The sequence below is a fragment of the Triticum dicoccoides genome, chromosome 3B, assembly GCF_002162155.2.
Source record: "Triticum dicoccoides isolate Atlit2015 ecotype Zavitan chromosome 3B, WEW_v2.0, whole genome shotgun sequence".
Classification (NCBI taxonomy): Eukaryota; Viridiplantae; Streptophyta; class Magnoliopsida; order Poales; family Poaceae; genus Triticum; species Triticum dicoccoides.
Window position 1 is genome coordinate 802802323 of NC_041385.1, and position 14023 is coordinate 802816345.

The window sequence follows — 14023 nt, forward strand, 5'->3', positions numbered from 1 at the left end:
GCATCTGAAGATGCTGACTACTGGAAGGAAGCAATTCGTAGCGAGATGGATTCCATCTTGGCGAATGAAACTTGGGAGATAACTGATCGTCCTTATGGGTGCAAACCTATAGGATGCAAATGGGTATTCAAGAAGAAGCTTAGGCCTGATGGTACTATTGAAAAGTACAAGGCTCGGCTCGTGGATAAGGGTTATACCCAAAAGGAAGGTGAAGACTTCTTTGATACTTACTCACCTGTGGCTCGACTGACCACTATTCGAGTTCTACTTTCACTAGCTGCCTTACATGGTCTTCTCGTTCATCAAATGGATGTTAAGACTGCTTTCCTAAATGGAGAGTTGGACGAGGGAATTTATATGGAACAACCAGATGGGTTTGTAATAGAAGGTCAGGAAGGGAAAGTGTGCATGTTGCTGAAGTCTTTGTATGGACTCAAGCAAGCACCCAAACAGTGGCATGAGAAGTTCGAAAGAACTTTAACAGCTGTAGGCTTTGTTGTGAATGAAGCTGACAAATGTGTGTACTATCGCCATGGTGGGGGCCAGGGAGTTATGCTTTGCTTGTATGTTGATGACATACTGATTTTCGGAACAAATCTGAATGTTATTAAGGAGGTCAAGGATTTCCTATCTCGCTGTTTTGAGATGAAGGATTTAGGAGTGCCTGATGTCATTCTGAACATCAAGTTGTTGAGAGACGATGATGGTGGGATTACGTTGCTCCAATCCCACTATGTGGAAAAGATCTTGGGTCGCTTTGGCTATAGCGACTGCAAGCCCTCTCCAACACCATATGATGCTAGCGTGCTGCTTCGAAAGAATCGAAGAATTGCTAGAGATCAATTGAAGTATTCTCCGATTATTGGCTCGCTTATGTACTTAGCCAGTGCTACAAGACCTAACATCTCTTTTGCTGTTAGCAAACTGAGTCGGTTTGTCTCAAAACCAGGAGATGTGCATTGGAAAGCTCTAGAGAGAGTTTTGCGTTATTTGAAAGGCACTGTGAATTATGGAATTCACTACACCGGGCACCCAAAGGTGCTTAAAGGGTATAGTGACTCAAACTGGATCTCAGATGCTGATGAGATAAAGGCCACGAGCGGATATGCATTCACTCATGGAGGTGGCGCTATTTCTTGGAAGTCTTGCAAGCAGACCATCTTAACGAGGTCAACAATGGAAGCAGAACTCACAACACTAGATACAGCTACGGTCGAAGCAGATTGGCTTCGTCGGCTCTTGAATGACTTGCCGGTAGTTGAAAAACCTGTATCGAGTATGCTTATGAACTGTGACAATCAAACTGCGATCACTAAAGTGAGCAGCTCAAAGGATAACACGAAGTCATCAAGACACGTTCAGAGAAGGTTAAAGTCAGTCAGAAAAATGAAAAACTCCGGAGTTATTACATTGGATTATATCCAAACATCTAAAAAATCTGGCAGATCCTTTTACTAAGGGTCTATCACGTAATGTGATAGATAATGCATCGAGGGAGATGGGTATGAGACCCACAATATGAGTTGGTCACAGTGGTAACCTATTCTTTGTGATCGGAGATCCCGTGAATTAGATGTGGAAGACAAGCTGTTGGTCAACTTGGAGGAGAGTATCCTTACTGTTAAAAATACCACTCCATGAAGATGCAATACTCTCCTAATCTGCATGGCAGGTTGATGTATATCTTAATGTGTTCTAAGTGGCTCTTTGAAGCAGAGATGTTGTCCTGCAGAACATCTTTTGAAGAACGCACCTATATGAGTCTGATTGTTAAACGTCGCAATCTATGAGAGTAGGGTTCTCTCTAGTAAACTCATGAAAGGTCTCGGAGTATGACGAATAAGCTCCACCCGCGGGGAAGACCCACGGTAGCCACGTATCGGTCAAGGCTTTATGTGAAGCTAGATTCGCAGAAAACTTGCAGTTCAAGGCCCAGTCCACTGTCCAAGTTGCTTACTAGTGTAGCATAGAGTTCTAGGTGGAAGTTCAACTTAACAGTCTCCACTGTAGTACCGGTATATAAAACATTGTTTTGGAACCAAAGGCAAATTTTGTGTGCCTCTGGGATCTGGTGGGGGATTGCTGGAATTTAGTCTATTTTGGACAGCCCAATAACTATTTTAGAAATTCCTAAATAAATCCTAGAGGCCCACTTAGCCCATTTGTGCAAGGCAAGTGATACTACTAATGTTTAGTCCCACATTGCTAGTTGAGTGGGAGTTTGACCTCCTTATAAGGGAGGTTCTTTCCCCACTTGTATGAGCATGAGAACAAGAGGAACATCCACGCGCGCTCCTCCTCCGCCGCCCACCTCGCCACGCCACGCCTCGTCACGACGCGCCGCGGGTTGCGGGAATGAGCTGAGCCGATGTCTAAATTTTTTCCACGCACTACGGGTATACGAAAGTCACTCGAAAGCTGAAACATTATTCTGTCTCTGGACACTGAATTCGAACAGCGCGCCTCTTCGGCTGTTGCATGTTTGTTTAGTCTCCCGCGTTCCCTTCAGCTTCCGGTGTAGCCTCTCGCCTCCTTCTCTTGCGCCTATAAAAGGGAGGTCGCTCCTCCCAGAGAGAGGCACAATAACTTCTCCTTCCTCTCGCCACCAGTTCCAATCTCTTCGCTGCTGCTGTCTTCCTCATCCCGACTTGCGGCGTGCACCGCGAGTCAGGACAGTAGGCCTCCGAAACCGCACCTCTTTGAGTCTTGTACGGGAGAAGGGTGATAAGGTTTTTGGGAAGCGCTCTGCGCGACTACTGACTTCTTCGTCACGGACGCCCCGGACTCCGACGACTACATCCCCGACGACGACTACTTCCCCGACATCGACAACCTCCTCGACGACATGGAGGACACCGACCCCAAGTCCAGTGCCTCTGCTCCAGCTGCTGTCCAGTACGTGTTCTTGTTTTTGCTGTTAGAGGTCCTGCCATGGTTCTTTCTTCTAGTGTTTACCCTACACATGTTAGGATCTACCTCATATATGCATCTTGATCTACTGTCTGCTCGAGAGATGATCGTTTCTAGCTCATATATGAAGATGTTGTTTACCTTCTCTTTGTCAAATCGCATGGCTTGTTTTATCACTGCTACACTAGTCATGCTTTATCTAGTATTCTATTAATAAAATCACTCGGTAAATTGCTCATATTTCCAACAATCCAAAAACCTTATTATAGGCAATTCACCTCGAATGGTTTTGCTGCTTCCATGAGACCTCCTATGTTTGAGGGTATCCACTATAAGAGGTGGCGCGTGAGAGCAGTCTTATGGTTTCAAACCATGAGTTGCTATGACGCCACTCTTGGTAGACCTGAAGGAGAACTTGATGCTCAACAGGCACAAGCCTTTCAGAAAATGGATACTTTGTTTAAGGCTGCTCTCTTGAGTGTTCTTGGTGAGAACATAGTTGATGCTTATGCGTAAATTGATAATGGAAAAGATATGTGGGATGCACTCGAGGCCAAGTTTGGGATCTCGCATGCTGGCACTAAGCTGTACATCATGGAGCAATTCTATGACTACAGGACGACTGAAGAGCGCTCCGTGGTTGAGCAAGCTCATGAGATACAGTCATTTTCTAGAGAACTTGAGCACTTCAATTGTATCCTACCGGTCAAGTTTGTTGCCGGGGGTATCATCACTAAGCTTCCTCCTTCATGGAGGAACTTTGCTACCTTACTTAAGCATAAGAGACAGGAGTTTTTCGTTCCAGATCTCATTGGTACTCTTGATGTGGAAGAAAAGGCGAGAGCAAAGGACACACGTGCTCGAGGTATTGAGGGAGGATCTAGTGCCAATCTGGTAAAGAAGAAAAACTTCCAGTCCCACAAGTTCAAGAACAAGGGCAAGCTTGATGGTAAAGAAAAGTTTGATGGGAAGAACAAGGTTGTACAACACACGAACTTCAAGAAGAAGAGTGACAAGAAGAAAGGTGCTTGTCATGTGTGTGGAGATCCTGGTCATTGGGCTCCTAGTTGTCCTAATCGCTATGACAAGCGTCATCCTGGGAAAGGCGGCATGACCGCTAATGTTGTCATCGGAGACATTGACATGAAGGATGCTGGGTATGGTATATTTCCCACTATTCTTTCAGTATGTCATTCTCCTGATTGGTTGATTGACACGGGTGCTAATGTGCATGTATGCGGTGATATTTCCATGTTTTCGTCTTATCAGACCGCATGGACTTCAATCGTGCTGATGGGCAACGGTTCAAGTACTTCTGTTCGTGGTGTTGGCACGGTCGATCTGAAGTTTACTTCGGGGAAGATCGTGCGGCTGAAGAACGTGCATTATGTCCCCTCCGTCAATAAAAATCTTGTTAGCGGATCTCTTCTGTGTAGAGATGGCTACAAGCTTGTCTTTGAGTCAAATAAATTTGTAATATCCAAGTATGGAACCTTTGTTGGTAAAGGCTATGAGTCAGGAGGCCTGTTTCATTTATCTTTATCAGACGTTTGCAATAAAGATGTTAATCATATTTGCAACAATAGTGAAGCAAATGTGTGGCATTCACGTCTCTGTCATGTTAACTTTGGTTGCATGTCGCGACTAGCAAAGTTAAACTTAATCCCTAGTTTCACCACTGTCAAGGGATCTAAGTGTAAAGTGTGTGTGCAAGCTAAGCCACCTCGTAAGTCTCACGTGACCGCAGAGAAGAGAAATCTTGCACCACTAGAACTTATACATTCAGATCTATGTGAAATGAATGGTGTTTTGACAAAAGGTGGAAATAAATATTTCATGACGTTAATTGAGGACTCCACTAGATATTGCCATGTGTATCTTCTGAAATCTAAGGATGAGGCTTTGAACTTTTTCAAGATCTATAAAGTTGAAGATGAAAACCAACTTGATCGGAAAATCAAGAGGCTTAGGTCCGACCGTGGTGGAGAGTATTTTTCCAATGAATTTGATGCTTTTTGTGCGGAACATGGTATAATCCATGAGAGGACGCCTCCCTACTCACCTCAGTAAAATGGGGTGGCCGAAAGAATGAACAGTACTCTAACTGATTTGGTTAATGCCATGTTGGGGGGGGGGGGCGATATTGACAGCATGTCATGTCCTAAATCGAGTCCCCACAAAGAACAAAGAGATAACTCTATTCGAGGAATGGAAGAAGAAAATGTTAAAACTCTCTTATCTACGAACATGGGGCTGTTTGGCGAAAGTCAATGTTCCAATTCCAAAGAAGTGGAAGCTTGGACTAAAGACCGTGGATTACGTTTTCCTGGGATATGCTTTTCATAGCATTGGTTATAGATTCTTGGTTGTAAAATCTGAGGTACCCGACATGCATGTCGGTACGATCATGGAGTCGAATGATGCGACTTTGTTTGAAGATATCTTTCCCATGAAGGATATGGCTACCTCATCTAATTAGGAGATGCCTATTTCATCGAATCAAGAACCAGTTACAATTACTGAACCTACCATTTCGATGGAACACTTTGAAAGTCCTGTGGAGGAGAACAATGAAGTTCCTATTAGGAGCAAGAGACAGAGGACTACAAAGTCCTTTGGTGATGATTTTCTTGTGTATCTCATAGATGACACTCCCAGTTCTATTTCAGAGGCCTATGCATCTGAAGATGCTGACTACGGGAAGGAAGCAGTTCGTAGCGAGATGGATTCCATCTTGGCGAATGAAACTTGGGAGATAACTGATCGTCCTTATGGGTGCAAACCTATAGGATGCAAATGGGTATTCAAGAAGAAGCTTAGGCCTGATGGTACTATTAAAAAGTACAAGGCTCGGCTCGTGGCTAAGGGTTATACCCAAAAGGAAGGTGAAGACTTCTTTGATACTTACTCACCTGTGGCTCGACTGACCACTATTCGAGTTCTACTTTCACTAGCTGCCTCACATGATCTTCTTGTTCATCAAATGGATGTTAAGAATGCTTTCCTAAATGGAGAGTTGGATGAGGAAATTTATATGGAACAACCAGATGGGTTTGTAATAGATGGTCAGGAAGGGAAAGTGTGCAAGTTGTTGAAGTCTTTGTATGGACTCAAGCAAGCACCCAAACAGTAGCATGAGAAGTTCGAAAGAACTTTAACAGCTGCAGGCTTTGTTGTGAACGAAGATGACAAATGTGTGTACTATCGCCATGATGGGGGCGAGGGAGTTATGCTTTGCTTGTATGTTGATGACATACTGATTTTCGGAACAAATCTGAATGTTATTAAGGAGGTCAAGGATTTCCTATCTGGCTATTTTGAGATGAAAGATTCAGGAGTGGCTGATGTCATTCTGAACATCAAGTTGTTGAGACACGATGATGGTGGGATTACATTGCTTCAAGCCCACTATGTGGAAAAGATCTTGAGTCGCTTTGGCTATAGCGGCTGCAAGCCCTCTCCAACACCATATGATGCTAGCGTGCTGCTTCAAAATAATCGAAGAATTGCTAGAGATCAATTGAAGTATTCTCCGATTATTGGCTCGCTTATGTACTTAGCCAGTGCTACAAGACCTGACATCTCTTTTGCTGTTAGCAAACTGAGTCGGTTTATCTCAAAACCAGGAGATGTGCATTGGAAAGCACTAGAGAGAGTTTTGCATTATTTAAAAGGCACTGCGAATTATGGAATTCAGTACACCGGGCGGCCAAAGGTGCTTGAAGGGTATAGTGACTCAAACTGGATCTCAGATGCTGGTGAGATAAAGGCTACGAGCGGATATGTATTAACTCATGGAGGTGGCGCTGTTTCTTGGAAGTCTTGCAAGCAGACCATCTTAACGAGGTCAACAATGGAAGTAGAACTCACAGCACTAGATACAGCTACGGTCGAAGCAGATTGGCTTCGTCGGCTGTTGAATGACTTGCCGGTAGTTGAAAAACCTGTACCGAGTATCCTTATGAACTGTGACAATCAAACTGTGATCACTAAAGTGAGCAGCTCAAAGGATAACATGAAGTCATCAAGACATGTTCAGAGAAGGTTAAAGTTTGTCAGAAAAATGAAAAACTCCGGAGTTATTGCATTGGATTATATCCAAACGTCTAAAAATCTGGCAGATCCTTTTACTAAGGGTCTATCACGCAATGTGATAGATAATGCATCGAGGGAGATGGGTATGAGACCCACAATATGAGTTGGTCACAGTGGTAACCTATTCTTTGTGATCGGAGATCCCGTGAATTAGATGTGGAAGACAAGCTGTTGATCAACTGGGAGGAGAGTATCCTTACTGTTAAAAATACCACTCCATGAAGATGCAATACTCTCCTAATCTGCATGGCAGGTTGATCTATATCTTAATGTGTTCTAAGTGGCTCTTTGAAGCAGAGATTTTGTCCTGCAGAACATCTTTTGAAGAACGCACCTATATCAGTCTGATTGTTAAGCGTCGCAATCTATGAGAGTAGGGTTCTCTCTAGTAAACTCATGAAAGGTCTCGAAGTATGACGAATAAGCTCCACCCTCGAGGAAGACCCACGGTAGCCACGTATCGGTCAAGGCTTTATGTGAAGCTAGATTCGCAGAAAACTTGCAGTTCAAGGCCCAGTCCACTGTCCAAGTTGCTTACTAGTGTAGCATAGAGTTCTAGGTGGAAGTTCAACTTAACAGTCTCCACTATAGTACCGGTATATAAAACATTGTTTTGGAACCAAAGGCAAATTTTGTGTGCCTCTGGGATCTGGTGAGGGATTGCTGGAATTTAGTCTATTTTGGGACAACCCAATAACTATTTCAGAAATTCCTAAAAAAATCCTAGAGGCCCACTTAGCCCATTTGTGCAAGGCAAGGGATACTACTAAAGTTTAGTCCCACATTGCTAGTTGAGTGGGAGTTGGACCTCTTTATAAGAGAGGTTCTTTCCCCACTTGTATGAGCATGAGAACAAGAGGGACATCCACGCGCGCTCCTCCTCCGCCGCCCGCCTCGCCTCGCCGCGGGTTGCGGGAATGAGCTGAGGTCTAAATTTTTGCCACGCACTACGGGTAAACGAAAGGTCACTCGGAAGCTGAAACATTTTTCTGTCTCTGGACACTGAATTCGAACGGCGCGCCTCTTCGGCTGTTGAGCTCCCGGCGCAACCTCTCGCCTCCTCCTCTTGCGCCTATAAAAGGGAGGTCGCTCCTCCCAGAGAGAGGCACCAGAACTTCTCCTTCCTCTCGCCACCGATTCCAATCGCTGCGCTGCTGCTGTCTTCCTCATCCCGGCTTGCGGTGTGCACCGCGAGTCGGGACAGTAGGCCTCCGACACCGCACCTCTTTGAGTCTTGTACGGGAGAAGGGTGATAAGGTTTTTGGGGAGCGCTCTGCGCGACTACTGACTTCTTCGTCACGGACGCCCCGGACTCCGACGACTACTTCCCCGACGATGACTACTTCCCCGACGTCGACAACCTCCTCGACGACATGGAGGACACCGACCCCAAGTCTAGTGCCTCTGCTCCGGCTGCTGTCCTGTACGTGTTCTTGTTTTTGCTGTTAGAGGTCCTGCCACAGTTCTTTCTTCTAGTGTTTACCTACACATGTTAGGATCTACCTCATATATGCATCTTGATCTACTGTCTGCTCGAGAGATGATCGTTTCTAGCTCATATATGAAGATGTTGTTTACCTTCTCTTTGTCAAATCGCATGACTTGTTTTATCACTGCTACACTAGTCATGCTTTATCTAGTATTTCTGTTAATAAAATCACTCGGTAAATTGCTCATATTTCCAACACTTGACATTTCATTCCACCGATGTTTAGGATATATATATATATAATTGATATGCTCGCGATATCGCAATACTTATTTAGTGATCGTGTTATCACAATTACAGATGTTTTTTAACACAGTACAGACGCAAGCACTCAAATACGGGCATACATTCACCCCTATGAACGCACAAACGCACACCCTACCCCTATAAGCACCTCCGAGAGACTGAGCCAGCATGACATCTTGAGATTTTACGAAGTCACCGTAGATGTCTCGTAGTCGACGGGAACGTCTCCTCCTACCGAACGCGTATCGCCAGAAATCCTAAAATAAATTCAGAATAAATGCAAGCACCGGAATTTGAACCCTGATGGGCAGGATGTACCACTGTCCTTCTAACCATTCAACCACATGTTGATTCGCCACAATTATATAATTGATGCACGAGAGGCATCGGTGGGCGTGTGCTACGGCATGACCGCCAACAACCTGCCGCCCGCGAGCACCGTCGTCCCCATGCTCCGCGACAATGGCATGACCTCGGTGCCTCTGCGCATCAGGTAGCGCGGTGCTGGCCGCCCTCGGAGGCACCGGCATCAGCGTCATAGTCGGCGTGCCCAACAACGTCCTCCCCGACCTGGCCGCCAGAGCGCCCGCGGCGGCCGCGGGATCGGCGCCAACATCCAGGCCCACCCGGCCGTCTCATTCCGGTAACTCGTCGTCGGAAACGAGGTCGCCAGGTGTGACACGCGGTATGCGGGACCTGCCATGGAGAACGTCCATAGCGCGCCTGTGGCGGACGGTCTGGGCGGCGCCATCAATATCACGATGGCGATATCACAGGCCACCATCGCCGTACACATCTCACCCTCCGCCGGCGAGTTCACTAACGAGTCCAAGCCGTTCATGATCCCTGTGCTGCAGTTCCTTTTTTTGCCTGGTAATACATGTCTCATTCATATTATAAAGATCAAAATACAAGTCACGTAAAGACCGACATGACAAAACTGAAAAAAATAATAGAAAATCTCTGAGCTTGACACCAAGGCCCATCACCTGCCTTCAGCACCACCATGGCAGCCACCGAAGAAAAGAATGACGGATCACCTCCTCACCCGAGCTCGACGCGGCTCCATCGCTGATATGCAGCTTTGCGGATCTCCAAGGTGGCTCACCAAAAGTGAAGCCCTTGCCGTTGAACGAATCAGATCGGGGCAACACTCCGGACACGCCATCGAACTCGCACCCTACCACGACTAAGACGCCAAAGGAGGAAACCATAGCTGCCATCCACGAACCATGAACCCATCACATGTTCCGTCTTCCAGATGTCGTCGATACAGACCACAACCTGCATCCGCTCCTGGACTGCCTCCCAAGCTCCGCCCCGACGCTGGAGCAAACACCGTCGCAACGGCGGAGGCCGAGGGCACAGGTCAACCGCGAGGATGTCGCCGCCGCCACGCCATCCTTACTTGAACAGACTGGTTTCTAAATTCATCCCCAACCATAGAACCGTTGGCCTCGTCAGGAATGGATTCGAAGAATCTTTATTCAGTGGCGTCATCGTCGCCGTCGAAGCCAAGACGATGAACAACCTGAAAACCTAAACTACAAGAGAGTAAAAACGATCGATGCGCGTGGATCCGGCGACCCCCCTCACCACCGACGACCAAGGTCGCCGGCGGAGGGGAGCCGCCGGAGAACGGCGCTAGAAAATTGGCCTCCCGGCGGCCGCTAGGGTTCCAGCCATAGATAGATAGACTGTGTTGGGCAGTGGTTGATGGTTCCTGTGCTGCAGTTCCTGAAGCGCACCAGTGCACCGCTACTGGCCAACCCGTACTTTGTGTACGCCAGCAACCCACGCAACATGGATATCAGCTTCACGCTGTTCACGGCGCCAGGGACGGTGGTGCAGGACGGGAAGTACGGTACCAGAACATGTTGGACGCGATGGTGGTGGCCGTCGGCTGGTGGCAGGGCGGGCATAATCTGGTGATGCTTGCTGAATTGTCACGAAATTTAATGCTCCCATAACCTAGGAACACCAGCCATGCACCATCCAAACAATCAATCAGGAAAGCTAGCTCGTTTTGTTTTCTATTTCCAGTTGCCGCTTACGAATTAGGATTCACCTGTTATTGTAGCTGCGTCGAGCTGCCGCCGATGATTTCCGTTTTTAGTGCAGAGTTGTCTGCTGAAGAGCCAAATTTGATGCATTTCATCAAGCAATTGATAAAGCATAAAAATAGGTAACGTGCCCAGAGTTACCAAATGAACATCCTGCAGATCCACAAGATCGACGATGGGTGCAGAGAGACAGAGATTTTTTGTTTATTGCATGGAGAGACAGAGATTGAGACTGGGGGCTCCTCAAACACCACCCGATCTGCATGTAGCTAGTGTAGAGACGGACTAGGACGTCGTGTTTATTTTTTGAGACTGAGGGAAGGATTTGGCGTGTTACGCAGGAGTGGGTCGCTGATAACTGGTTAGGAAGGAGATACTTTATATGTATTTTCTTAGGAAGGAGATATGAGCCCATGGTTAGCAAGGAGTAATCTTCTTAGAAAGAATATTATGACCGTGATTGATTTTGGAGTTATTATGTATGAGAGGGAGATCCACTGATTCAAACCCACCCTTATGTATGCGACGGAGATCGTGCAGTAATTATATATGTATGTTCATCAATCTACTTCTTTAGGCCAGATGTTAATTACATATTGATACTAATGTAGGATATAGTTACTTGCTTTTTAATAACTTAGATTGCTTACCACATGTGTCACGAGGTATATAATTACTTACTTAGCATTGGCATTGATATTAGGTATGATATAAATTAGGAAAAGATGCTAAATGTGTTTATGCTAAACACACAAACGATGTAGACCGTTGGATATATGCGGTTAAAGGGATGAGATGTGTTGGATCTCCGCAACTCTCTTTTTATATTGATATATATAGATATATATAGGGGTATTTCAATAAGATGAGACTGATCTTTGGTTAGGAGAAACCGCCTTTAATCAGATCATTGTATCAACGTTGTAGAAGGAGAAGACGCCAATGGTGCAAGGCCTTGCACCTACGCTCCACATGGCATTGCTCCTAGGGCTCGGCGTCTTCGTCGCCATCCTTGCAAGTAATAGTCTCTCTCTCCTCCGATCTTACAAGTAATCTCTATACTCTACAAATACATATGTGCTGCCTAAAACATTGTGCGTCTAGCATATCGGTCCTGGTGCATATTGGTCAATGTTTTCATATTGATTGTAATTAGGGCTCGTATAATGATGAGTTCGAAGAGAGATGCAGAGAAAGAAGGACTTTTGGGGAACAAAAAGATTTATCTTCTACTCCCTCCGTCCCATAATATACATGCAGATCAAAATGTTGTACATGGCATTCTTATATATTATGGGATGGAGGGAGTATATATTATGTTGTACAGATGAATATTTAGGGAACAACATTTTGACAATGAAAATGTTGTACGGAACCATGGTTCAGCCGAACCTACGCTCGACACCGTTGATTTCTAGACACTATTCATGAGGATTCATGCATGGTTGATTAAAAAATGCAGTTGACATGCATGCCTATTCATGAGGATCCATGCATGGTTAATTAAAAAATATAGTTGGCATGCATGTCACGGATCCACATGTAATAGGATGTTAAATCGTACGACATAGACCATAGGTTCGGCTGAACCATGGTCCTGAATCAGGTCTCCAATTTTGACATCTCATTTAAATTTGCATATTTAAATGAGATGTCAAAATGTTGTTCCCTAAATATTCATTCGTACAACATCTCATTTAAGAAAACCCTTCATGTGTATGTACTGCAAACAGTTGATCTTCACTTGAGGTTATAATTGACACCTGCTCCTATATACAATCTGTAAGGTACTGCACGAGGAGCATCCGTGGGCGTGTGCTACGGCATGAGCGCCAACAACCTGCCGCCCGCGAGCACCGTCGTCCGCATGCTCCGCGACAACGGCATCACCTCGGTGCGCCTCTACGCGCCCGACAGCGCAGCGCTGGCCGCTCTCGGAGGCACCGGCATCAGCGTCATGGTCGGCGTACCCAACAATGTCTTCCCCGGCCTGGCCACCAGCGCGCCCGCGGCCGCCGCGTGGGTCGGCGCCAACATCAAGGCCCACCCGGCTGTCTCATTCCGGTACCTCGTCGTCGGGAATGAGGTCGCCGGCAGCGACACGCGGTACCTGGTCCCAGCCATGGAGAACGTCCGTAGGGCGCTTGCTGCGGCCGGCCTGGACGGCGCCATCAAAGTCACAACGGCAATATCGCAGGCCACCATCGCCGTACACGTCCCACCGTCCGCCGGCGAGTTCACCAACGTGTCCAAGCCGTTCCTGCTCCCCGTGCTGCAGTTCCTGAAGCGCACCGGTGCGCCGCTGCTCGCCAACCTGTACCCGTACTTCCTGTACACCAGCAACCCGCGCAACATGGACATCGGCTTCGCGCTGTTCACGGCGCCGGGGACGGTGGTGCGGGACGGGAAGTACGGTTACCAGAACATGTTCGACGCGTCGGTGGACGCGGTGCACGCCGCGGGGGAGCGGCTCGGGGTGAGCGGCGTGGACGTGGTAGTGTCGGAGACCGGGTGGCCGTCGGCCGGTGGCGGGGCGGCGTCAGTGCAGAACGCGAGGACGTACAACCAGAACCTGGTGAACCACGTGGGGAAGGGCAAGCCGCGGCGGCCGCGGAAGGTGGAGACGTACGTGTTCGCCATGTTCAATGAGAACCTCAAGGAGAACGGCGTGGAGCAGAACTGGGGGCTCTTCTACCCCAACACCAACAGGGTGTATCCCATCACCTTCGGCTAGTGAATTTGATTGATCCCGTTTGTGTCCGTGCAGGCGCCCACGATCATAGAAGTGCATACGCCGACTATTAATGAGGCCCACCCAAGTGCTTGAATGGGCATCAACTTATATAGTGCCCTACTTGTTCTCTTAAAAGAATTAAATTGGTGAGCTTGTGCTACTATTAAACGAGATAACCGCGCGTTGTAGCATGAATATGTTGACATATTTCAATAATATTTGGTTGCGTGAAACACTTGGATTAATAATATACGAAAACACTAAACGTGTGTTTCTATATTGTATTGGATTATTGTGAAGTTGAGAAATATTTATAGAATATAGGTAGTACTACCTTTGAACTGAAACAAGTCTTATATTAAGGGACGGGGTGGCATGTCTACATGGATTATGTTTGGATATTGAAATAAGTAGATTTAGTGAACATCAACTAAGGGCATCTTCAAAGTGGATCCTCAAACCGTCCGCATAATACCGCACTACGGT

The 14023-nt window shown here is 46.7% G+C and overlaps 1 protein-coding gene and 1 pseudogene across 1 annotated transcript; both read left to right on the top strand.

Moving 5' to 3' along the window:
* The first annotated feature begins 9084 nt into the window (after positions 1 to 9084).
* On the top strand, positions 9085 to 10710 carry LOC119280091 (annotated as a pseudogene).
* Positions 10711 to 11745: 1035 nt separating this feature from the next.
* On the top strand, positions 11746 to 13537 carry LOC119282344 (lichenase-2-like). The gene is made up of 2 exons (XM_037562602.1): positions 11746 to 11827; positions 12591 to 13537. The coding sequence occupies exons 1-2, from the start codon at positions 11746 to 11748 to the stop codon at positions 13535 to 13537; spliced, it is 1029 nt and encodes a 342-aa protein (XP_037418499.1).
* The last annotated feature ends 486 nt before the right edge of the window (positions 13538 to 14023 follow it).